Source organism: Erpetoichthys calabaricus, chromosome 9, assembly GCF_900747795.2.
Source record: "Erpetoichthys calabaricus chromosome 9, fErpCal1.3, whole genome shotgun sequence".
Classification (NCBI taxonomy): Eukaryota; Metazoa; Chordata; class Cladistia; order Polypteriformes; family Polypteridae; genus Erpetoichthys; species Erpetoichthys calabaricus.
Genome location: NC_041402.2, coordinates 110,523,995 through 110,551,976, shown reverse-complemented (window position 1 = coordinate 110,551,976; position 27,982 = coordinate 110,523,995). Strand labels below are relative to the sequence as shown.

Below are 27,982 nucleotides of genomic sequence, written 5' to 3'. Positions count from 1 at the left end.
ATTTCAACTTTTCACAAATGTAACATACAGAAAGCACACACACACAGAATTCCACACTGAATTGTTTTCAAGAATGATAATGCTTATTTGGCACAGCTCCTATTTATTAGAACAATAAAATAAGCATACACCTCAAATTATTCTGAAGAGAAAGAATATCTAAAGCTTGCCCATAATAAATTAGTCCAAAAATATTCTAATGTTCAACAATTAAAACATTTACTAGATATACTATCATCTTTACCAATCTCTAGCTACGGTATGTGCCAGAAACATAACCTTAATTTGGGTGAAAAGAAACCTTTACTTCAAGAAGGAAATTAGTAAATGTGTGGCTATTTCCTACACAAGCCAATGTGGGAAAGAGGCATGCTTTACACTGTAAAGTTGCAGAGGACATTGCAAAGAACCTCCATAATTACTGGCATTGCCAAAATCAAAGTAAATATTTAATTCCTTCATAAGTTTGAATTCATCTCCCAATTGTTGTACAAAGTTTTAACATTGTGCCTTTTGCCTGTATGAGTTTTTTGTGTTTTTTAGTCCTTATGCATTCACAAGGACATTTTGGTTTGGGTAATTGGAAATTGCAATCTAGCTCTGTGTTAGTGTAGGTGTATGTGTGAACGGACTTTTGCAATGGACTGGCACACTATCCAAGGGAGTTTTCTGCATTGCATCCAGTGCTACTAGAACAGGTTACAAAGTCCCATAACCATGAACTTAACTGGGATCAAGAATATAAAGTTAAAATGTCTACCCATCATCCTCACAATGCTCTGACACCAACATATGATTTCTAAATTTGGCAAAATATCCAAAAGTGAAAAATTAAATAAAATTTCAGTTTACTCAAATAATAAATTAATTCATTGAGATGCAAGAGAAAGTCTGATTTTATTTCAAAATCATTTAATCACTGTGTTAAAAAATTGTTCTAATCACTTGTACCTTAGAGTTCAGTGCACACTGAAAAGGAGTATCCTTGGCTTTGTTCTGAATGTTCATGCTAGCCCCATTTTCCAGCAGCACTTCAATGATGCCCTCATAACCCCAACGAGCAGCAATGTGAAGGGGGGTGTCTCCTTTGTCATTCTGAATATCTAACCTACAGCTGAACACATTGTAGTATACCAGTGCCTTGACACACTAAAAAGAAACACAAAATTCATTATTAAAACATTTCAATGTATAAACAAAAACAAATGATGAATATCATTATAAAAACTTTATCAATAACATTTCTCACTGCTTGACAATAAGTATGACATAACATTTTTTTCCATAAACACTGCACCGCATGGAGATATCCAGACTAAATCTCTATCTTATTAAAATAACAAACATAAGGAAATGAAAATGGCTACCTATAGGGATGTACACCTATAAATTTATAATAGGGTTAACCATTCATTCCATCCAATATCAAACCTGCACAGTACATCCCAGGGTCCCTAGGTTACAGCACCTAACCCATTAGTACACATTAGTACACTTCACCTAACCTTAGCTATGGGTGATCCCTTGTGAGATGATCAATAATTGAAATATGAGTGTTTATTAAAAAAACTTATTCTATTATTTTCAATATTTCTAAATGGAGGATAAAAATTGTGGGGGTGGACCCTAGATCATTAAAATTCTGCTTTCACAATTAATCGTTAATGAAATTTTCAGAAGACAGCAAAGAATGTTTTTTTCTTCTATTAGTATCAAGTTGTATGTTCTTTTCACAAGGAAAAACATCCTGTCATGTGCCACATCTCTGAACAGTCATTTAGCCACTTCCTAGTGTCATGCTAAATAAAGTGTATTAAATTTCTTTTCTGAAACCCCCAATAACATGAAGTGCAACTCTTTTCTTACAGCTCACATTTGTACTGACACAATTAACTTATAAAAATAGTCAAATACAAATAATGTCCCCAAGTAATATGTCCATAGTGAAAAAGTGTAACTTCTGGAGGCAAGTTTGGTTTGAATATACTCCGATTTATATTACAGCCATACATTCTGGAATATTTAGAAAAATAATGAAATTTGCAGATGACAACAGAACTAAAGGGGTAACACATAACTAGGAGACAGCAAAGAAAATTCAAAAAGACCTGGGCAATGTTAAAAACTGAGTAAAACATGTAAAAGTTGTTTAACATAGGAAAATGGCTAAACATAGGCAAAATAAACAATTATAAATATAAGATGGGTAATTTTCTCTTACAGGAAGCAACCTCTTGGGTTAATGATGAAATAACACTGTTACTGTGTAAATTACGTTAATATTTTGATAATTGTTCTTATTTATGAATGAGCCAGAAATGATTACATAAAAGAAAAAAAGCAGCTTGTGTTGTTTTTATATATTGTGAACAAAACAGAAAGACAATGATAAAGTTTTGGGGAGTCCACCCCGTGTATTATCACTACCACTAACAACAAGCAGAGAGTACTCATAAAGACTGAGTCAAAACGGGCTGATCTGGTGACTGGTCCTTATGCTTTCTGGGCAGGAAGAGGTGGGATAGGAAGGGAAGTGAGGTTGGCAGATGGGTGTGGTCTGTTACCAGAAGTAGGTGGAGTTTTAAGTCGTCTTCCCTTCTGAAGGTCTGTGAGAGAGGGAGAAAAGGCATTAGTGCGATTCATCAACCCCTGTCCCTGTAGCTAAGTCCTTAGACTGCCTTCCATGTGCATATGTATGACAATATATAAGAATAAACAAAATTCTGTCTTTTCGCTGTTGTCTTTCTTTGAGGTTACATTTACTTTTCTCTGTTTTCCTAACTTTCTGCAATTCTTATTACTTACTTAAAAGATCTCCGCTCACACTTTCTGAATTCCTTTGTATTAACGAACCTTTATACTGTTGCCCCATAACACTAGAATTCCTGAAGCCTACGAAAAATTTTTTAATCCCGGCCCATGTTAAATCCCTTCACACCTCTCCATTTAGCGTCATTTGTTTTGTAAACGTATTGATCAGCACAATCGGCCTGCTATCCCATCCACCCACCGCCATAGAAAGGGCAAAACGTTCTCCCAGCTTAAGCCTTGTTTATTTGGGAGTGAGGTACCTGGAGCTGTATACTGTAAATAATATATCATTATTTGGAACACATGCATTTCATGTGTGTTCTGTGTCTACAAAGATCTATGTAAGTGTAGGATGACAGGAAATACAAGAAATGTTGAACACATACCTAAAAGACAAACTTTTTTTTAGTTTTAGTACTAACTAAAAAAATTTTGACATGAAGTGTATGATGTGTGAAGACTGAAGTCCTGTTGAGTTCCATGGGGGCTGGCAGGGGAAGCTGTAGAGCAATATAATGGATTTCCACTACACCTGGGAGTGATTCCAGGTAATCCTGATGAACCACCTGGAGCACTCCTAGGTGCTGAATAAAAGGAGCCACCTCACCCCAGTCTGAAAGCCAGAGTCGGGAGGTGGCGGACAAAGTTTACCAAGAGGAGTAGAGGCAGACAGGAAGAGAAGGAAAGAAAGAAAAAAGGGGCTAAGCATTGTGTGCCATTTGATGCTGCACTGAGCTGTGCTGTGGGGAGCAAAGGATGCACCCCCACGTGTAGATAAACTGAGCTGTGTAGCAAACTTGCGTCTAGCCTGTCTGTGTCAGGGTTATGGGGGCTGTATGCACCCCGGGCTTCACACATGGAATCCATATTCTTCAGAGATTCTCCTGTGTTGAGGGGAAGAGAAAAGGATGCTCCACATCAACAAAAGTACAGTATTTGTAATTTGTATGGTATTTTCTAAATTGTCTAGTCTCTGTATGATGCTAAAGAGCTTGCTGATAAAGTCTTCCTGCATCTTTGCCATCATTGTCATTGCTGTTCTGAAGTAATATTTAATGTAAGGGATATATCAAAATCAAAACGTATACAGGGAGAAGTTGATTGCTACTCTACCTACTATGTGTTATGTGTAAACTATACTCACTGTCAAGTGCATTCTGATCAGGCAGGTTCTGCTGGGTTTCACCTGGTCCAGACCTGCTGCAGCTTTTTAAAGCTACATTACATAACTTAGCAATTAATATGGCAAACATTGATTGACAATTATAGTAAGGTGAATTAAAAAAAATACCAAATGCATACATAAGTGTATTTCCATAATAATCACACCATTATTTTATCTTTGTTTTGAGTCACAAACTACTTACCTTGTGTTCATGGTAGCACTAGTGATTCTGGCCCTGAGTGAGAAATTATCAAAATGTCAAGTTAGCTGTGGTTTTTGTTATGGATGTGTTTTGTTAAGGAATTATACAAATAAAATTTCCAAAATATTTTGTCACAGCACATGAAGGTATTATAATATCAATGAGAGTTTTCAGGCATCACTGTAGAAAAACCTTCCAAGTGAATGGCCTTTCTTGGTGATGGGGTCTATAAGCATGACTTAAACTTGAAAAAGAAAATGCAATGCTGGGAGGGCAAATGTTTACTTCACAACATTATTAGTCTGTCAAATACAAAGATGTGATTTGTTGGAAAAAAGACACAGTTGAGCAGAAGGCCCCACAGAACTGACTGATTTCCAAATCATGAAAACAGCCCTTGGAAAAAGGCACTGCACATATCTGCATGTTGTAAAGAGGCTGTCCTGGCAGAAGGACTTTACATTTATTTGGGTCCTGTAAAAAAGTGTAATTTAAATACCTTAATTTAACACCAGCATGCAGAACATTTTCTTTTGAATTAATGAACAGAATATTTACAGAGCACACAGCATGTACTGAGCAAAGACAAAATACCTTCAATATAAGGAGTGCCATGACTGTGGGAAACTGCTGAAAGCAAGGTTACCAAAATGCATACATCGTATTTCCATACGCTGATGACACCATTATTTTATCTTTTCATGTTTGTCCTGAGAATAGTTGCATCAATCACAATGGAAGTGCTATTTTTTTCTGCCCCTGACTGAGAAAATTTTTAAAATGACAAGTAAGCAGGTTTTGTGATATTGTCTTTGTTATGCATTATCTAGGTAAAAAAATAGAAATTAAACATGTTACATGTTAAGCATTAACTACTTAACAAGTAAAACTGACAAGACATCTTACTTTATTAAATCTTGGAGGTTGTGGGGCTGTAGACAAGGTGCCATCATCTTCATCACTTAATGAAAGTGCAGCATTGTACTTCTGATTTGGTTTGGATTTTCTTGTTAACACAAAACAATACCAAAGATGACCATTCGAAACTTGTCAGGTTTGGGGAGCTGGTGCACCCCCTGAGGTCCACAACAGTTAATATAAATCTACTGTATAATCCTTTTAAATATCAAGTGTGCTTCAGTCACTTTGTTATTCAGTAGGTTTAACACTAGAATTACCAGAGTCTACGAAAAAACTCATAGATCCGGCCCACCTTAAAACCGTTCTCAGCTCTCTTTTGTCTTCTAAATGCACCCATTAACACGAGCAGCAAGCAGCCGGCTATTCCATCCCCCACCGCCGCAGAACGTTCACTAAGTTTTCTCATACTTTAGTAGTAAATGACAAAATGTAGGCATAAACTATATGTATGAAGCCTGAAGTCCAAAGATCAAGTAAACACTTTCACAAAAGGTTCAAGGATGATACGACAGCTTCTGTGGCGTAGCAGTAAGATTTGCTGACTTGTAATCGAGAGTTCCTGGTTCGATACCCACTCACTCCTATATTTGCCGTTTTCAGTAGTGAGCTCTTCTTTTTGTTAATATTATACGGTACACACATACATTTGGTTTGCGTCTGTAACACATGGTGTGCATTTATAGGACTTGTAAAAGTTACCGTTTTTTTTTTTTTACTTTTATTCTCTCTAAATCACGATCACAATACATACTACCGCCCACCCACCCAGGGATCTGACGCTGTTATTTTTTATTTGAAACGGAATAACTGGAGATGTGAGTGGCGTTTTGAGACAATGGAACTGGACATTCTCTCATCTGGAGGGATAAAAGCTGACACACAAACGCTGGCGAATCTGCCTTCTTCGTATCTCACGATTTTTTTTATTCAGTTTTATTGAGTGTTCCTGCTCATGCTGAATTAGTGTGCACCTTATGGTGTATGATGTCAAAAAAACACAGATGTAGGTATACAGTTAGGTCCATAAATATTTGGACAGAGACAACTTTTTTCTAATTTTGGTTCTGTACATTACCACAATGAATTTTAAATGAAACAACTCAGATGCAGTTGAAGTGCAGACTTTCAGCTTTAATTCAGTGGGGTGAACAAAACGATTACATAAAAATGTGAGGCAACTAAAGCATTTTTTTTAACACAATCCCTTCATTTCAGGGGCTCAAAAGTAATTGGACAAATGAAATAACTGGAAATAAAATGTTCATTTCTAATACTTGGTTGAAAACCCTTTGCTGGCAATGACAATCTGAAGTCTTAAACTCATGGACATCACCAGATGCTGGGTTTCCTCCTTTTTAATGCTCTGCCAGGCCTTTACTGCAGCGGCTTTCAGTTGCTGTTTGCTTGTGGGCCTTTCTGTCTGAAGTTTAGTCTTCAACAAGTGAAATGCATGCTCAATTGGGTTAAGATCAGGTGACTGACTTGGCCATTCAAGAATTTTCCACTTCTTTGCTTTAATAAACTCCTGGGTTGCTTTGGCTGTAGGTTTTGGGTCATTGTACATCTGTGTCATGAAATGCCGCCCAATCAATTTGACTGCATTTAGCTGGATTTGAGCAGACAGTATGTATCTGAACACCTCAGAATTCATTCGGCTGCTTCTGTCCTGTGTCACATCATCAATAAACACTAGTGTCCCAGTGCCACTGGCAGCCATGCACACCCAAGCCATCACACTGCCTCCACTGTGTTTTACAGATGATGTGGTATGCTTTGGATAATGAGCTGTTCTATGCCTTCTCCATACTTTTTTCTTGCCATCATTCTGGTAGAGGTTGATCTTGGTTTCATCTGTCCAAAGAACGTTTTTCCAGAACTGTGCTGGCTTTTTTAGATGTTCTTTAGCAAAGTCCAATCTAGCCTTTCTATTCTTGAGGCTAATGAGTGGCTTGCACCTTGCAGTGCACCATCTGTATTTACTTTCATGCAGTCTTCTCTTTATGGTAGACTTGGATATCGATACGCCTTCCCCCTGGAGAGTGTTGTTCACTTGGTTGGCTGTTGTGAAGGGGTTTCTCTTCACCATGGAAATAATTCTGCGATCATCCACCACTGTTGTCTTCTGTGGATGTCCAGGTCTTTTTGCGTTGCTGAGTTCACCAGTGCTTGCTTTCTTTCTCAGGATGTACCAAACTGCAGATTCTGCCACTCGTAATATTGTAGCAATTTCTCGGATGGATTTTTTTCTGTTTTCGCAGCTTAAGGATGGCTTCTTTCACCTGCATGGAGAGCTCCTTTGACCGCATGTTGTCTGTTCACAGCAAAATCTTCCACATGCAAGCACCACACCTCAAATCAACTCCAGGCCTTTTATCTGCTTAATTGATAATGACATATCGGACTTGCCCACCCCTGCCCATGAAATAGCCTTTGAGTCAATTGTCCAATTACTTTTGATCCCGTGAAATGAAGGGATTGTGTTCAAAAAATGCTTTAGTTGCCTCACATTTTTATGCAATCGTTTTGTTCACCCCACTGAATTAAAGCTGAAAGTCTGCACTTCAACTGCATCTGAGTTGTTTCATTTAAAATTCATTGTGGTAATGTACAGACCCAAAATTAGAAAAAAGATGTCTGTCCAAATATTTATGGACCTAACTGTATATGATATTTGGAATTATTCATTTTATGACCTGTATAGTACATTTCGGAAAACTTTGTGGCACGGATGCAACATTATTCATATTATTCATATTCATTCGCATAACATCTTGCGGTTTGTATTTAGTGACTGAAAGAGTGAGAGGGGGGTGAGATGTTATAGCGCGTCAGCTTATTCAGTGCTGCAGGATCAACGCACATGTTGATCTTTTTTTTCTTTCAGTAATAGTGCCAACATAAATCCACACCTGATCTGACGCTGTTCATTTTCAAATAATATGCATTAGTGCGATGATGTTTTCACATATATTGTCTCTCTTTCAGGTGTGTAATAGGAACCACAGCACAGAGAGAAGCGTGTACATTGTAACAGGTACACACGTTGTAAATGTAGGAAAGACTATCCTTGCGTGTGTGTGAACAGTTAACATCTGAATCTGATGATTGCATATAGCGCTGAACTTGCTGCTCTGTACTATTCTATCCTCTGCATGTCTTGGAGTACAAAAGAAACAGCATACAGCAACATGTGGAGACTGGCAAGATCAGGAAAAAAAAACACGCAGTCACTGATTACAAACCGCAAGATGTTGATGCGAATGAATATGAATAATATGAATAATGTTGCATCCGTGCCACAAAGTTTTCCGAAATGTACTATACAGGTCATAAAATGAATAACCCCAAATATCATATATACCTACGTCTGTGTTTTTTTGACATCATACACCGTAAGGTGCACACTAATTCAACATGAGCAGGAACACTCAATAAAACTGAATAAAAAAAAATCAAGTGATGGTGAGATACGAAGAAGGCAGATTCACCAGCGTTTGTGTGTCAGCTTTTATCCCTCCAGATGAATGTCCAGTTCCATTGTCTCAAAACACCACTCACATCTCCAGTTATTCCGTTTCAAAAAAAAAAAAATAACAGCGTCAGATCACTGGGTAGGGGGGCGGTAGTATGTATCGTGATTGTGATTTAGAGAGAAGTTAAAAAAACGGCAACTTTCACAAGTCCTATAAATGCACACCGTGTGTTACAGATGCAAACCAAATGTATGTGTGTACTGTATAATATTAACAAAGAAGCAGCTCACTACTGAAAATAGCAAATATAGGAGTGAGTGGGGATCGAACCGGGGACACTTGATTACAAGTCAGCAAATCTTTCCGCTACACAACGGAAGCTGTTGTATCATCTTTGAACCTTTTGTGAAAGTGTTTACTTGATCTTTGGACTTCAGGCTTCATACACTGTATAGTTTATGCCTACATTTTGTAATTTACTACTAAAATATGAAAAACGTTTCTGTTTTAAAAATGTGTTTACACAGATTACTGTAGAAACAGAACACACATGAAATGCGTGTGTTCCAAATAGCGATCTACAAGGGGGGCTCCGCCCACTGCTCGCTTCGCTCGCCTACCCCCAGCGTTGGGTATCCTGAAATACATTAGTCGAGCTCGTTCGTCTTGGAGCCGTGCCCGCTTTGCTTGTGGCATTTCAGCAGCGCGTTGTAGGCGCCTGCGTTCATTGATTTTATCCAGCCGGGCTTGTGTTTGTATATCCGTCAGTCGAGCTCGTTCATTTTGAACCCGTGCCTGCTTTGCTTCCGCAGTTTCAGACGCGCGTTGTAGGTGCCTGCGTTCATCGATCTTATCTAGGTGGGCTTGTGTTTGTATCGTTGAGGTGTATTGTGTTTGAATTCGGTGTAAAGCGTTCAGCAGTTTGTACAATCCCAAGCAGCACATTATTCCCAACTTCACCCCGCAGTAGTACCACTCACAATATGGCGGTGACGCCTGTGCCTTCCGTAGTAGTGCCACTCACAAAATGGCGGTGACGCCTGCGCCTTCCGTACTATCATTGTGGACCTGTGAGGCCGCCGTAGCCTCTTCCGTTTGAATCTGGGCTGCAGCGCAGAATCCTCTTTTTTGTATGGCTGTGTCGTTAGCTATAGGCGCGTTGTTGCTTCATTTCTCATTCACGTCAGTTGAGCTCTTTCGTTTTTGGGCCGTGACTCCTTCGTTCGCGGTGGATACAACTTCGCGTACGGTTTATGAGACGCACGCTATACGCGCCTGCGCAGTATGTCTCATGGTCCCATCACCGTGTACCTGCGTCCATGCCATCCGGTTTACCATACTTGGTTAGTAATATGGATTATTTCCACTCTAAAACTCCAGCACTTCAGTCACTCCGAGATAATCAAACAAGGCATGAGCTGGGAAAACTTAGTGAACGTTCTGCGGTGGTGGGGGATGGAATAGCTGGCTGCTTGCTGCTCGTGTTAATCGGCACATTTAGAAGACAAAGGAGAGGTGAGAACGGTTTTAAGGTGGGCAGGATCTATGAGTTTTTTCGTAGACTGGTAATTCTAGTGTTAATGGCTAGGACCCCTCGAAACAAAGTAAAGTAAGGAAAACTAAAGTGTGAGCTTTACAAAAGACATTTGAAAAAAAATATATATATTGTTACACACGTGCGATTAGGAGGCAGTCAAAAAGTCTAAAGGTGAGTGAAACATTGCGAGATGATGGGCTGTCACGTGGTACTTACTGGAATCTCTTCTCTCCACAGGAAAACCGAAGAAAAATAAATAACACCACTTCCGGGTTCCAAAATGGCCGCCACAACGTCACTTCCGGTCACGTGAGATGACGTCACTTCCGATGCTCCCAAAATACATCACTTCCAGTTTTCATCGAACGACGTTGTTTCCAGTTCCTGTTGCAACGTCACCTCCTGCCAACCATTTCCTATTCCCACAATACAACTCTGTATAAAAACGCCATTTTGTAATATAAACATTGTCAAATGTTACCTCTGTGAATATACGGGGATGGTCCCCAACACTTTGTTTTTGTGAATGCTTTATTCTTTATTGAAGATTTCTCACAATATTATATATATATATATATATATATATATATATATAAATAAATGTGACAGCCTAATTGTATGTTTCTTGATTTTCAAATGCCTGTATTTCAAACTGCATTTCTTTTCTTGTAACACTGCAGCAACGATGATGAGCCCAAACACTTGACTTCAATGGCTAAGTTGCCATTGAAAAAAAGAAAAAAATAATAAGAAAAATGTTTCATTATTGCTTTCACAAAAGAAGAGAAAGTTCAGTGGACCATCTATGGGATTTTAAAAGTAATACAGTTTGTTATGAAAGTCTGTAGTGGCTAAAGCACTATACCAGGGGTCTCCAAACTTTTCAGCCCGAGGGCCGCATTAACTATCAAACAGCAGTTTGGGGGCCGACTACACACTCGAGGTCCAAATAAAAAAGAATCAAAACATAGATGTTGTTTTTAATTATTTATTTAATATTATTTAATTCAGTTATTATTTAATAACACATTGATACACTACACATGAACACCTGTATTAGTGGGAATGGTGAAATTGTTTCCTGGATGCCAAAATAGCAGACATTTCTGGCTTTAGATTTGATGTCCCTAACATCAACAGTGACCTGAGATTATCATCAGACAAGTTTGTTCTCAAATTGTTCATTCTTGAAAATGTTTGTTCACACAAGTATGTTGTTCCAAAGACTGAAAGGTACCTTGATGCAAAAGTTTTGACATTAGGAAAGTCTTCCTTGGGCAAAAACTGGTAAAAACCCACCAGTCCTTCTTTGAACTTGTCCCTAAGGAAGTCATTTGCTTGCGACTCAATGACCTCCAGCTGCAGTTCATCTGGGCAACTGGCCACATCTGCTTCAAATGGGTTTTGAAACAGTCTCACTTCTTCTGCCTTTGAATCCAAATCAGAAAACCGCTCCTGAAACTGCAGCTGGAGGTCTTTGATGATCTCGGATGCAAATGACGTGGGGAACTCAGCTGTTGCTTCAGCCATGAAGACCTTGCACTGCTGAAAGTGCGTCAAGTTGTTGGCCTGTACTTGTTCCAAAAACAAGACAAGTTTAGATCTGAAGGCCTTTAGGTGGGTGTATAGATCAGAAACTAGATTTTTCTCTCCTTGTAGTTTTAGGTTCAGAAAATTTAAATGACTAGTTATGTCTGCAGCAAAGGCCAATTTCCATACCCACTCTTCATCAGATAGTAATGGCTGTGGCTTGCCTTTACTTTCCAGGAAGTCACCTATTTCCTTTCTTAATTCAAATACTCTGCTCATAACTTTCTCACAACTTAGCCATCTTACTGCTGTGTAATATGGTAAATCTTGCAATTCTGTGTCAGTATCTTTCAACATGTCTCTGAACTGTCTATGGTTATACAATAACACAGTCCGTCTTGAGAGGCGCTGCTATTTCTCTAAGCTTATAAATAACAATGCTAGTAATCCCAGAGTCTTATTTTCGACAATTGATCATCTGTTAAACCCAGGTAACTCAAAGGAATGTCTCCTAAGTACTTCCAGTAAAACCTGTGAGGCTATCGCTGTATTTTTCAATCAAAAAATTAATGATATTAGAAATAACATAGGATCCTCCTAAACCCCAGTACCCCATAATAAACAAATTAAAGTCTTTCACTAGGATAGATTTACCTGATTTACATAAAATAATTTCTCAAATGAAACCCTCCACCTGTGCCCTTGACCCAATACCAACAAATTTTTTCAAAGAAGTATCGGGCGTGCTTAGTGATAATGTTCTTGACATAGTAAATTCGTCATTAGATACGGGGGTCTTCCCAGACTGTCTTAAGACTGCGGTAGTTAAACCCCTACTTAAGAAAAATAATCTCGATCCCTCTGCTCTTGAAAATTATAGACCCATCTCTAACCTGCCTTTCTTAAGTAAAATTCTAGAGAAGGCAGTCATTATACAGTTAAATGAGCACCTCAATAAACATGCTATTCTGCGCCACCACCATCTACCCAAAGCACCATGATGTTCCAACAATGATGGATGGATTAAAAGCCAGAAGTCTGTATGACCATCAGCATCAAGTGACTCCGTGAAAAACCCGAACTACAAAGAGGACTATTTCATTTATGTTAGGTAGAATGCCCAAAGGGGACTGGGCGATCTCGTGGCCTGGAACCCCTACAGATTAAATTTTTTTCTCCAGCCTTCTGGAGTTTTTTTTTTGTTTTTTCTGTCCACCCTGGCCATCGGACCTTACTCCTTTCTATGTTAATTAATGTTGTCTTATTTTAATTTCTTATTTTGTCTTTTATTTTTCTTCTCTTCATTATGTAAAGCACTTTGAGCTACTTTTTGTATGAAAATGTGCTATATAAATAAATGTTGTTGTTGTTGGTTGAGCCCATGTGACCTTATTAAATTCACCATCTTCACCACAGGATTCAGTACACTGCTAATGTCCACATATTTACCACACAAAGCTTGCTGGTGAATAATACAGTGCAGGAACATTGGTTGTGGAATGTTATTCTCATTATACATCTGCTTCACTTGTCCAACCAAGCCTTTCTTTATGCCACTCATGTTCTTTCCTCCATCAACAGTCAGGCAACTGAGGTTAGTCCAGTCCAAGTTATAATCAGCAAATGTTTTTTTAAATTCATTGAATATATCCTCTCCGGTAACAGTGCCATACATGCTATGTAGGGAAGCCAGCTCTTGTGTTATGTTCATGTCTTCATCCACACCTCTCATGAACACAAGCAGTTGAGAGGTGGAACAGCTGTCCAGCGATTCATCCATTGCAATTGAAAAATGGCGAAACTTGCTTGCATTTTTCGCTATTTGAGTCACAATGTTTTCACCCATGTCTGCAACACGGCGGGCAATGGTATTTGCACCCAAAGCTACATTTTTAAATTGTTTCGACTTTTCTGGGCAAAGTTCCTCAGCCACCTCCAACAAACATTCCTTCACTACTTCACCATCTGTAAACGGTTTGCCACTTTTAGCCAGGACGTAGGCAACTTTATAACTGGCCTTAGTTAAGGATTCATTTTCATTTGAGGATTTACTGAACAATGCCCTCTGAGATGTGAGTTGATTTTGTAATTTATAAAATTTTTCAGCACGAACTTTACCCTCCAACTGTGCATATGTCTCCTGATGTTTGCTTCGATGATGACGGCGCAGGTTGTATTCTTTCATCACAGCCACCGTTTCGTTGCAAATCACACACAATGCTTTCTCGCTGGATTTGATGAAGAAGTATTTCAAACTCCATTCTTCTTGAAATTGCCGACACTCATCGTCTATTTTTCTTTTCCTCTTCTCGGCCATTGTTGGGCACTAAAATAAAGGGACTTCAACATGAATAAATAGTGAAACTGAAAGTGTCTTGCACACAATATCGCTCAAAAAACCTGATTATGCGAACTAATTTCGTCGCAATTATAGCTGCAAATGACCCTAAACAATTTTTAAAAATTCTTATGATTTCTTAAGTTAAACTTACCTGAATATAGTCTGCAAATATATCCACTTATGGTAGAGAGATTGTTGCTTTTAATGTTTCCTCTTCAGAATATTCGGAAAATTCTTGTTAAACTAATGACATTCCCAATACTTTATACACACTGGTAAGTAATTACGCGAAGGAAATTATCACTAAATAAAATAGAGTGCAACATGTTTCGCAATTAGACGCTAACTGACACCAACACCTCCTCATCGCAGCAGTCAACCGCAACTGGCAAACTGTGATCAAAATAATCAAGTCTTGAACAAGCTTAAACCATTTAAAAACTCTGCCACTAGATGGCGTTATATCATCTCATTGACTGTGAACAGAAGCAGCGAATAAGGTTTTGCAATGTAGTGATCGGTTGAAAAACATAACACACTACTGCGCGCCTCTATTTTAATTCGGTAAAAACGTAACCTCCACGTAAGTGGCAGCTGATCTTGGCAGGATACACGTAAATTTCCGTAATTTTTTTCCGTAGATAAAAAAGTCTCCACGGGCCGTAGTTTGGAGACCCCTGCACTATACTATAAACTTCAAGGCTGTCAGCTCTATATGCACCTTTGACACAATGTGTTACTATGAAAAAGTCACTTAACCTGCCCGAGTTTTAAGTACAAAATTATAAATTTATGCATTTATTCCAGACACCATCATTGTCACAATGTCACACATCAGACAGTTTTGTAAAAGGGTTTTTTGGTTATGCTGCTTAGCATTACATCTACGGCAAACTATTTAGCTCTGCACTTCACTGTATAATCCTTCCACCAGCAGCAGATAAACTTTACAAGATTCTGCGCTTGTGCCTACATTGAGTGCAATGATCTGCTATTTAATAACGTAATCATCAATGCTTTCCAAAGGAATATCATGAAGTTGTAAAAACATAAAATGATGTAATTGAACAAAATGTATGTGTGTAAGTACAGAAAATTGGACAGAATGATCAAACTTGTTTGTGTTTTGCGTACGTGACAAAAAGCATATATACTTTCTGTAATTTTCCTTTCAATGATGTGTGTGACAAGAAAATATACCTTTAGGGTAAAGACTTTACCAATTGGAATAATACAAAATGAGTCAGGACGCTATTTTTATTGCTTACGTGGTCAACGATCAGGAGACTAGAAAAGCTATAAAAGAACAAGGATATCTGCGCTCGAGGCAGATGAAGTGCGGTGTCCTAGGACTGTATTTTTCTGTCATTTTACCCTTGCCTGGTATGTATCAATAAAAGGTTTTTACTAATTTTAATTTTCTTCTCTGTCTTCAGTCACAAAAAGTGTCCACAGTTTTTTGGCGCCCGGACGTGGGGCAAGAGACGGCCGGTCGACTCCTCCGGCGAGACCATTTCAGTGATCCGTTTTACCAGCGGACTGCCGTCAACTTGAGCTCTGGCAGCAGAGCATGCAGCTCCGGCAAAAGTTAGGACTGCCCTGTCCTGAAAGAGTTCTTGCGTGAGGAGCCCCTGGTCTCCTCTTTGCTACATCCACGGTGACTGAACGGATTTCCAGACAGAGCTTGCACATTTCCAGGCTGGGGTAAGCACCGGGGAATTTCCGAACATTTTTTTATTTTCTAAATTACGGGAGGGCGAGTTTCCTGTTGACCGTCTAGTCATATTCATATCTCAACGGGTTGCTTAAGGTGATGGAGACTTGACCCAAGCAGTTTGACGCATACGAAAGGTCTGACAAAAGGATACTGGCCTCACCCATATTGTGGAATAATAAAAATCTGAATCAATGTATTAAATAAAAGTTGAACAAATAATCTTGGGCTGAGGGCTTTTAACCCAGTCCAAGGGAGGGGAAGAAGATTTGGGGACTACGCCTTAGTGCAATGAATATTTGGGTAAACAAGTCTAAAGAAAACGCCTTGGTGATTATTATCTGTGTGTATTTGAGTGTATAAAAATATATATAAGAAAGTGTATATGTATATTGTATTTGCAAGTATAAGAGTTCTGTGTGTTAAATTATATGAAATGCATTGAGATTGTGATGAAGGAAAGTTAAGGATATTAAGCATTAGAGCCTAATTATATAAAATAGCCATAAGATTAATAAAAGAAATAAATAAAGGGTGGATACGCTTTCTAGGGACCGCACCCTGTCCTAGTAGCAAAAGCAGAAGTTCATTCCACTTCTAAGGAAAGGCTACTTGTAAAGGTGCAAAAATGAGATAACTATGTGTACGTGCTTAAAAGGAAATAAAAGCCGGTTTGGAAAACCGCAAAGGGCCTCCTGTGACGTGGATGCTGTCAGTGACAAACTGTCAGCATTCTGCAGCGGGTCTCTGCTCACCAAGAAAGATCAAGAAATAATAAAAGAAGTTGTTTGTTTGAATTTGTGTTTGTCTGCTGTTGTTTCGAACCTTCGACCACAATATCCTAGACTCGGCTGGACGTATTGATGTAGTATTCTGCTGAACCGAATCAGACACGAAGTCACCTGAGCTGGAATCCGGGGATGTGAGCGGACAGGCTAACGGGACGAGTAACGGGGTGGTATATATATATATGGAAACATAAACAGAAAAAGAGCACAGATTGCAGGTTTGCTGTTAGGACGGAATAAATAAATCTACATACTAATAGGAATACCGTGTTCTCCTGGGAACTGGGACAGGACCGATAGTTGGGTGTCTCCCCTTGGGACTAAAGAAGGGAACAGTAAGGGAACAGTGAGTGGCACACTTAATACCTCGCTGACTCATACGTACAAGGGATTAGACGAATCAGTATATAGTTGGAAAATTAAATACAGGACCCGGGAAGAGCAAGGGGACATAATGGGAACTTATAACAGTAAGCCTGTTAATCGCCGCACAGGGGGATCAAAATCATTAATGCTGGAAGAATTATTTTCGGAGGATCAACAGACGCCCCGTAAAAATGGGTCTCCTAGGAAATTTGTAGAAAAGAAGACAGGTTTAGAATTTCAAGAAGGCATGTAGGAAATGGAATAGACAGAGTGGTGGGCGTTGGCCGATAGAGGGGACAGGAGATGCAAGTGAAATACAGGAAACTAGGAAGATCCTGTGTAGGAATAAGCAGGGTTGTTATAATAGTGGACCGTATCGAATGGATATGTTCGATAGATGGGAATTAGTAATAAAAGACAGAAATTTAGAAGCAGTACAGAAACAGAATGAATTGTTGCGAATCTGGACAACTTCACCTTCTCCAAGTATCAAAACCTCTTCAAGTCCAGTCACGTCCTGGCTGACATACCTTACTGCATCGTTTTCTTTTAAATCAGCTCCGACCAGTTAACCTTTTAGGAAGAGATCTCATGACAAAACTTTCTCTTTCTATTTCTATGACTGACAAAGGTTTTTTCTGTTCAACCCCCAAGTTGTTGTGTCAAATTGCCCCTTACCCCAAACCCTCTTTTGCAGCTTGGACTTTAAATATTTCCCCACACACCATTCTCCTCAAAGCCCTACACTCTTTTTCCCCCTGTCTCTTTCCCAATTTACAGGCCCCTGACATTTTACACTGTACTGCCCAATACTTCCCTATAGAAGTAGACACCCCCTGGCTAGAATCTTTCCTTACTTCTGGTACTCGCCCCGAAACCTTTCACATCTCCTGTGTTTTTATTTCATCCACAAAGGCAGCTGCTTCTGTTCATCTTACATGCTCACAACATATATTTTATCTTGGCGGCTCAGTGCCTCATATTTCCTTAGCTAAATCACGCACTGTTAAATGGGGGGAAATAGGAGCATGGGTAGAACAATGCCTTAAAAGAACAGACTGGTTACAAGTTACTCCAGGTATTTTTGATACTCCTGACCGTTTAATAACTAAAGTGTTGCTTCAAACTGATTTTTTAGTACATCGCGCTTTGTGCCGTCCTTCCTCTTTTACTTGTTCATTGCAAACCACTTTCCCTTCTTGGCTCTCTATGCTCCCTGATTCACTATGGTCCCAGGGAAAGAATGATTATGGAAGGATAGCCCATTGTGAGCCTCTGGTGATCCACCCGAAATCCTCCTTCCGCTCGCACCGTGCCCAATATCCTCTGTCTCCCGAAGCAGAGGCTGGCATCTCCGCCGTACATTCCGATCTCGTCAAACGCGGTGCCATTATTCCAATTGAATACTCTCCAGTCAATTCCCCCATTCTACCTGTAAAAAAGGCTGACGGTTCATGGCGTTTCGTACAAGACTTGCGACAAGTAAATTCTGCCATCTTCCCTAGGGCCCCTATCGTCCCTAATCCTTCCACTATCCTCTCTACTATCCCTCCTTCCGCTCGGTACTTCTCCGTTATTGACCTAGCTAATGCTTTCTTTTCTATCCCTGTACACCCTGATTCTCAATTTTGGTTTGCTTTTACTTTCCAAAACCGCCGTTGGACATGGACCGTCATGCCTCAGGGATACACTGAAGCCCCTTGTGTATATGGACAAGCTCTTGCCCAAAATTTAGAAGGCTTTTGGCCGGACAGAGGTAGTACATTGATACAGTATGTAGATGACATAATGCTATGTAGTGCTACGGAAGAAGATTGTGCAAAAGATACCCAGAAATTGTTGCTGTTTTTGGGGGACAATGGCCATAAAGTTTCTAAAGTTAAGCTGCAGCTAATCAAAACAACTGTAAAATATCTAGATCATGACATTACGTGTGGAACAAGAGCTCTCTCTAGCGATCGCATTACCGCCATCCAAAATCTTCCTAGACCGGTCACAAAACAACAGGTTATGTCTGTTTTAGGTATTCTGGGCTACTGCAGACAGTGGGTTCTAAATTTTACTGAAAGAGCACAGCAGTTGCAACAATTGGGTAATACTCCTGGCACCCCCCTTTCTGGCCAGGTCCAATGGAATGAACAGGCTGAGAAGGCTCTCTGTGACTTACAAACTGCTCTTCTATCTGCGCCCGCGCTTGGTTTGCCTGATCATTCTCGTCCATTCATTTTGTTCGTGGACGAAAAGCAGGGATTTATGAATGCAGTACTGACGCAACAACACGGAGATAAACAGAGACCGGTGGCTTATTTTTCTAAAAAACTGGATCCAGTGGCCGCAGCACTTCCTCCGTGTCTTCGTGCTGTGGCTGCAACAACAGAAGCTGTATTGGCAAGCACGGATGTAGTTCTCATGAGCCCCCTAACAGTTAAAGTGCCTCACGCTGTACATTCTATCCTAGTACAAGCCAAAACTTCACATCTCACTACTGCTAGGGCAATACACTATCAGAATGTACTCTGTACTTTGTCAAATGTTACAATTGAAAGATGCTCCACTTTAAATCCAGCCACTCTTCTCCCAATTAACAACGAAGGAGAACCACATAAGTGCCATGATGAAATAGCAAAGGTTGTAAAACCTAGAGTAGATCTACAGGAAACACCTTTAGAAACTGGAGAAATGATTTTTGTGGATGGATGTTCCTTGCGATTGAAAAATGGAGCACCCTCAACCAGTTACACAGTGGTCCAAGGGGACCGCCTGCTGGAAGCAAATCGAATTTCATCAGCTTGAGTGCACAAGCAGCTGAACTCGTAGCACTCACTCGAGCGTGTCAGCTGTCCGAAGGGAAGATCGTAACAATTTATACGGATTCCAGGTATGCTTTTGGAGTCTGCCATGATCATGGAGCACTATGGAAACTAAGGGGATTTAAGACCAGTACTGGCAAACCCATCCAACATCAGAAATTGATCGAATCCCTTTTAGAAGCTATAACCAAACCACCGAAGCTAGCAATTGTTAAATGTCAAGCACACACAGGAAAACAGGATCCTGTTAGCAAAGGAAATGAATTAGCTGACCACTTTGCTAAAGAGGCTGCATATAACAACACCAATTTCTTTATTCCAACAGAGAAATGACCAGGACCCTGATAATCAAATTATTTCTTTACAGAGTGCAGCCACGGATATCGAAAGGAGAAAACGGTCCAAAGAAGGGTCCCTCTCTGATGGAGTCTGGACTCATAAACACACTAACAAACCTTTTCTCCCAAAAGCCTCTTTCCCAGGAATGGCAAAAATCGCCCATGGCCTCGATCACGCAGGTAGAGATGCCATGGTTCGAGATGTTGAAAAACATTGGGAAGCTGTAGGTTTCTCTACATATGCAGAGCAATTTTGCAGACGCTGTGCAATATGTCAAAAGTTTAATGTGGGAAAAGGTACCCAGGTAAGTCCCGCCGTTACCCCTAATCCAATGGGTCCGTTTGAACACCTCCAAATGGATTTCATTGAACTAACCCAGTCTAAAGGGTACCGATATTGCCTTGTGATTGTCGATGTGTTCTCCCGATGGGTAGAGGCTTTCCCTTCAAAACACAACAATGCCAAAACAGTAGCTAAAGCACTAATTAAAGAGATTATTCCAAGATGGGGTATCCCTCAAAAGTTACAAACAGATAATGGCACTCATTTTGTGAACTCCGTTATAAATGAATTAACCACCTGGCTCCAAATTAATGTGCACCATTATTGTAAATACCATCCCCAAAGCGGAGGCATCGTAGAACGATGCAATGGCACTTTAAAAGCTAAACTCGCAAAAATTTGTGAACAAACTAATTTATCATGGCCGGATGCACTACCCTTAGCTTTAATGGGACTAAGGGAACGGACACACCGACAACTGGGACTATCGCCGTTTGAGATTCTGACCGGACGTCCCATGCCCATTGGCATGATTGTAGGAAATGTGAATTTGCATACTGAGGACAATGATCTTCTCTCTAGTCTTGCAGGTCTCCGAACCTCGTTGAAGGAAGTCCACCAGCAGGTTAATCAAGCCTGGAGGACCAGCCCACCTTCTAAGGATTTACCAATTCCCTTGGGCACCTGGATCCTGGTTCGAGATACTCGGAGGAAACACTGGCATCAGCCTAGGTGGAGAGGACCATTCCAAATTCTTCTATCCACACCACATGCCGTGAAAGTTGAAGGACTGCCTGCCTGGATCCACGCATCGCATTGCAAGAAATGGCTATCTTAAAAATACTTTTTCTGTTGACTGTTAACCGCACCCTCTTAGGCTACCAAGGATGGGTGGTGATCTCTATCTTTATAAGGTAAAACAAAACCAGAATCAGAGATACCCGAATATCACAGTCACACAGGGACTCACCACTTCAGTGCAAATTGATTTCTGCTCAATTGTGGACTGTGGAGTCGGACGACAAGAACAATGGACCTGGTCTGATAAATATGTTTGTGTTTCAGCTTCTATGGATTACGAATACTGGTGCAGTCGGTGGGGTTTAGTCTTTGCAAATACAGGGTCAGATGACTGGGGACAATGGATAAGATCTGTTTTTATTTCTTTGGTTGTGGCATTTTGCCTCCTCCTCCTGGTTGGTTGTTGTATTATCCCTTTGTTTCGCTACATAATATCTAAGTACTTTACCGCCTCTATGGAAAGGGCATATATGCTACATGAGGAGCACATGTCTCGTATAACTTCTTCCATTTTCTCCTCCCCATCCCCTTTCACCCCCCCTCCCCTTCAACAACCATTTCAATTTAATTCTACTGCCCACATCATTTTGTTCAAAAAGGGAGGAGTGTAAAAACATAAAATGATGTAATTGAACAAAATGTATGTGTGTAAGTACAGAAAATAGGACTGAATGATCAAACTTGTTTGTGTTTTGCGTACGTGACAAAAAGCATATATACTTTCTGTAATTTTCCTTTCAATGATGTGTGTGACAACAAAAAAATATACCTTTAGGGTAAAGACTTTACCAATTGGAATAATACAAAATGAGTCAGGACGCTATTTTTATTGCTTACGTGGTCAACGATCAGGAGACTAGAAAAGCTATAAAAGAACAAGGATATCTGCGCTCGAGGCAGATGAAGTGCGGTATCCTAGGACTGTATTTCTCTGTCATTTTACCCTTGCCTGGTATGTATCAATAAAAGGTTTTTACTAATTTTAATTTTCTTCTCTGTCTTCAGTCACAAAAAGTGTCCACAAAGTACTCATTGCACCTCATCAAACCAGTCTGCAACTAAATAACAACAGCAGTCTAGTCATTCCAGTCCAGGATAGAAACCTTGCACTTTCTCAGATTTAAGCAGGAATCAAGCATTATTTGTAAAGCTCAGGACATGCATTAGAAAAGTGAGAGAAAACATTCACTACACACTGAAGCAACAAGCAAAACAGAAGCGCCATAGAAATGTGAGCACACTCTTTCAGGCTGCCAGTATTTAGAAGAATTCTTCAATGTCTCCTTTGTCTGAAGGAAACTCAGGAATCCTTATATAGCTGGTGATACTTTGCAAAAGAGAATCTTGAAGGAGAGTTCAAAAGAACATCCAGTGGGAGAGCGGGTTGTAACAGTACTGATGTGCTCTGTTTCAAAGGCTTCATACTGAGACATATTATATAGGCTGTGGGATTGTATGAACACATTTCACAAATCCTTCAATCACTTCATTGGCTCCCTATCCATCTCCGTATCGAATACAAACTCTGTTTGTTTACTCACCAGTGTATCCATAGAAATGCTCCACAATATCTTAAAGAACTCCTTTTATTACAATCCATTACAAGAAACCTCCGTTTTACAAATACCTAATGCCTTCACCCCCTGTGACCAAACTTCATACAATGGGAGACCGAGCCTTTGCAGCTCCACGGCTCTGGAATGCCCTACCAGAGAGCCTAAGAACACAGCAGATTATGGGCTGTTTTAAAAAACAGCTAAAGACTTTTCAATTTAGGAAAGCTTATTAACAAGAATGCTATAATTATTGTTGTTTTATCTCTGTTTTTATCTTGCCTTGCCTTTGTTTAAACTTTTAATGTTGCACTTTGAGATTTACTAATAATGTGAAGTGCCCCTATAAATAAAATCCATTATTATTATTAATCATCTTATCCAGCACAGACTCTTTTTCAGTTATATTTCTTTCTGCAGACATTTCCCCAAAAGATGCATTTTCAAAAGCCATGTGCAGCCATGTGCGGGAAAACAGTTTGTATCCCTGGTAACAGTTTTCATCTCTCTCCTGATACTTATACTTTAGTGTAACAATGATATTCTGATACAGATTAATAAAAATATTTCAGTACTACAATGTACTGATTTTCTTCATCTCTAAGAACTATAATTCTTTTATATGTGACATGAAAACCAGGGGGGCGGCACGGTGGCGCAGTGGGTAGCGCTGCTGCCTCGCAGTTGGGAGATCTGGGGACCTGGGTTCGCTTCCCGGGTCCTCCCTGCGTGGAGTTTGCATGTTCTCCCCGTGTCTGCGTGGGTTTCCTCCGGGCGCTCCGGTTTCCTCCCACAGTCCAAAGACATGCAGGTTAGGTGGATTGGCGATTCTAAATTGGCCCTAGTGTGTGCTTGGTGTGTTTGTGTGTGTCCTGCGGTGGGTTGTGCCCTGTGTTGGCTGGGATTGGCTCCAGCAGACCCCCGTGACCCTGTGTTCGGATTCAGCGGGTTGGAAAATGGATGGATGGATGAAAACCAGGATTACCAGAGGAAAAACTCAACCAGAGAGGGAAAACATGCAAACTACATGCATATAGTACCTGGTACTAGATTCAGACAGAAGAATTCTTGAGCTATGAAGAAGCAATGCTAACCACTGGAACACAGAGTGATACGGTCAGATGGAATTCAATAAATGAAAAATAAGACTTTAAAGATACAGCATTAAACAACTTTTTTGCAATAATTTTATAATTTTCACATATATCTATAAAAATCCATGTTACTTTGGGTTTCTACAAGTGCATCAGGAGTAAGATACCTCATATATTTTATTACCTGTTTTTGTTCCATGTAAAGATTCAAGGGGAAAAACAATTTCTTTGCTTAGGCATTCTTGTGACTAGCAGGGAACAAACTATGCAACAAATTAATTTATTGTAGACTCAATGTGAGTGTCAAGATCAAAATATTGCTACAAGAGTGATAAGAAATGTTTTCTATATTTATCCAGCTTCATTTTTCTGTTTAAACCCTGGATTGATACCTCCAGCTCACAAAAGTGTGATTAAACATCAATACTTAAAAATCCTATGTGCTGAGGTGCTGACGTCAACTTTGTACATGAGAGAGGCAGCTGAGAGCTGCTGAGAGTTTTTGTGTTTTCTGTGGTGTGAGAGTTAATCAAAAAATACATTTTGGTCCTAGTCTTGTGTTTTGGTTGTTGCTGAGGAACCGTGTAGGAATTTTTGTAAGCATTTTTTTCCTGTGGCTTTAAGTGTTTTATTTTTTTTTTCTGCCAGCACAGGTGCTGGTTGTTTTGGGGTGTGCTTGGAAAAAATTACTGGTTATGTGTAGCTTTTCTTGTTATTTATATTTGAACAAGCATTGAAGAGGCATGGTAGAAAGCAGCAGTAACTGATATCTGCATCTGTAAGTAAATAACTGTGTCAGAACAATAGTTAAAAGCAGCTAGTGTTAAAATGCCCGATCAGTCACAAGGGGGTGAAAGAGCAGATAAGACAGTAAGAAATTAACTAGCAGCACATACTCACTAAGGAAGTTTTATTTATTTATTTATTTCAGACTGAACAGTTCTTAGCAGTCTGGAAGTACGGCAGTTAAGTGGGCAACAGCATAAGTGTTCATTAAATACAGTGCGAATGGAGAGCTTTTAAGTAAGGAATAAGAGGAGCGCAATGTTAGGAGAACAGACAGAGAAAAGTAAAGTTAACTTCAAAGAAGGACAAACACAAGGCAGTTGAAAGGCAGAATATTACAGGAGCTTATGGGGCCAGAAGATGTAAAATAACTAGCAGTTCTATGATCTAATTTATCTGGCTTTTTTTTTTTTTTTTATTTTACCATTTAAGTGAAAGCATTTAACTTTAAAAAAAAAAAAAAAAAAAAAAAAAAGTTAAGACAGTTTTAGTAACTCTAAATCAAATTTTAATAATGAAGCCAATAAAATGCAAGTCATGTTGGTTGTTGGACGTTTTAAATGACGGCTTGGAGGAGCCAGTCTCCTATGAGGGCTACATCTGCAGCAGATGCCAGCTGATCGAGCTCAGGGTCGCTGAACTGGAGGAAGAGTTGGCTGGCCTGCACTTTAGTAAGTAATTTGCAGACCTGCCCCAGGTGTCCTTTAGAGAGATAGTCTTTAGAGATTCCAGACCAGACAAGTAGACATAGGTTGTTCACGGTCACAAGGCACAAGGTAAAGAGTGCACACTGTCCTGGGGCATCCACCACAGAATTGGAAGTGTCAAACCATTTCCAGGTCCCTGCAGAGCTGGACTGTGTCTCTGATGATTCTGAGATGGTAGGCAGAGATAAGGAACTCCAATGGGCCACCTCAAAACCATTTCCCAATCATTTACTCCAGCACATTCGGATTCCAGAAGAACTTGATGCTAGCTTCCTACATCCCCAAGAAAGGGAACGTTGTGAATTTACTTTCAACAATGCACCATGATGTCAAAATCGACAGTTCCACCAAAGAGAAGAAAAAACCTGAAATACTTACTTTCTATAATAAAACAAAAGGTGGAGTTGATACAGTTGACCAACTGTGTCGCACCTATGATGTTTCCCAAAATATGCTCGGGTGGGGTGTCAAATACCAACAATACTCTGCGGGATTACTCTGGTGGGGTGCAAAACACCCAGAACGATGTAATACGACCTTATCAGCTCAAGAGTCCAACTCCGACTGACGCACGCTCTTGCATGCGCAATACGTTAGTCAACTTGCAGCTACTCGAGGCATCAAAGCTCCACGTCACGCCATCTATGAGAAATACGCATAACTTTGGCAACTGGGGTGTGCAACCCTACCCGGGTAACGAAGGGTTAAATTAAGGGGATTGAAGCAGAGATTTGCTCCAGAGACAGAGTCTCACAAGGTGTGTTGCCTTCCAGGTGCAGAAGTGGGAGACTTCCCTGGAAGGGTGGATAGGCTCTTAGCCAGAGTGGGGATGGATCCAGTTGTCACTGTCCATGTTAGCACAAATAACATAACTCTTTGAATTTGTTTCTGTAAGTGCCAGGCTCAGAAGCACAACTGTCAAGGTAGGCTTCTCTTAAGTTCTGCCTGTGCCACATACCAGTCCGGATAAAACTGAGGAGATTATAAAGCTTAACCCATGGTTAAAATCTTTGTGCAGAGTAGAAGGATATAGGTTTATGGGGCACTGAGGCTCCTTTTGGAACAGATGGGACCTGTTCCACCGTGACAGGTTACATCTTAACCAGAGGGGTATCAATGTATTGGGGAGACGTATGAGTAGGTTAGTCAAAGATTGTTTAAACTAGGGAATGGTGGGAAAGGGAGTTTAGGACAGTCCAGGTTTAGAAATGTACACGAGGAACAAACAATAGTGTAAAAATAAAAATGCATAGTAATAAATTAGCTTGCCTTAATGCTAGCAAGTATAAAAAATAAGGCAAGTAAGTTGGAGTTGTGTGTAGCAAAGCATAATTATGATATTACAGCAATAACAGAAACCTGGCTAAATAACAAAGATGGGGATGAGAATAACATAATGGGATACACATTTTTAAGAAGGATAGACAGAACAGAAAAAGAAGTGGGGTTGCCGTTTATGTCAAACAGAATTTAAATGCAAGTCCTCTTCAGTTGATCAATGCACTTAATCTTTGTGAGGACATGTGACTTTGCCTGGAAAGCATTAGGGAGAGTGGCCTTATTTTAGGAGTGTGTTATAGACCTCCCAATGTAGACAGTTATTTCAAAACACATCTTTTTAGTAATATTAAAAACCCAGCCACAGGGGATGCACAAACCAGTGTGTTTCTTCATGCCGTTTCCAAGCTCTGATAAATGGGGAGGGTTACGTCAGGAAGGGCATCCAGTGTAAAATTTTGCCAAATTAATATGCGGACAACAATACAAATTTCCATACCAGATTGGTCAAGCCCTGAGTTAACAGGGAAGGAAGGCTGATATATTGTGCATGCAAGAGACTAAATGGAAGAGGAGTAAGGCCAGGTTGATTGGAGATGGAATCAAATTGTTCTATCATGGTGTGGATGGGAGGAGAAATGGGCTAGGGGTTATTCTGAAGGAAAAGCATGTCAAGAGTGTTTTGGAGGTGAAAAGAATGTCAGACAGATTAATGATTATGAAGCTGGAAATTGGAGGTGTGATGATGAATGTTGTTAGTGCATATTCCCCACAAGTTAGGTGTGTGTTGGAGGAGAAAGAAGATTTTGGAGTGAGTTGGATAAAATGATGAACAGTGTACCCAAGGGACAGAAAGTGGTGACTGGAGCTATATTAATAGACATGTTGTTGAAGGGAACAGAGGAGACAAGGAGGTGATGGGTAGGTATGGTGTCAAGGAGAGGAATGAAGAAGGTCAGGTGATAGTGGATTTTGCCAAATGGATGGACATGGCTGTGATGAATACGTATTTTAAGAAGAGGGAGGTACATAGAGTCATGTACAAGAGTGGAGGAAGATGCACAAAGATAGATTACATCTTATGCAGATGAGTCAATCTGAAAGAGATTGAAGACTGCAAAGTGGTGGCAGGGGAAAGTGTAGTTAAGCAGCACAGGATGGTGGTCTGTAGGATGACGTTGGAGATCAAGAAGAGGAAGAGAGTGAGGGCAGAGCCAAGGATCAAATGGTGGAATTTGAAAAAAGACTACAAGGTTGAGTTTAGGGAGAAGGCGAGACAGGCACTGGCTGGTAGTGCAGAGTTAACAGACAGTTGGGAAACATCGGCAGAAGTAGTAAGGGTGACAACAAGAAGAGTGCTTGGCATGACATCTGGGCAGAGGAAGGAGGAAAAGGAAACCTAGTGGTGGAATGGGGAAGTACAGCAGAGTATACAGAGGAAGAGGATGGCAAAGAAGAAGTGGGATTGTCAGAGAGATGCAGAA

The 27,982-nt window shown here is 40.1% G+C and overlaps 1 protein-coding gene across 1 annotated transcript in view; it reads right to left on the bottom strand.

The window, feature by feature from the left end:
- The window catches only part of ankrd27 (ankyrin repeat domain 27 (VPS9 domain)), a 494,306-nt gene that overhangs the window by 195,791 nt on the left and 270,533 nt on the right, over positions 1 to 27,982 (bottom strand). The window contains exon 14 of the mRNA XM_051932226.1: positions 952 to 1,149. Within this exon, the coding sequence (XP_051788186.1) occupies positions 952 to 1,149 (198 nt within the window). The remainder of the gene's footprint in view (positions 1 to 951; positions 1,150 to 27,982) is intronic.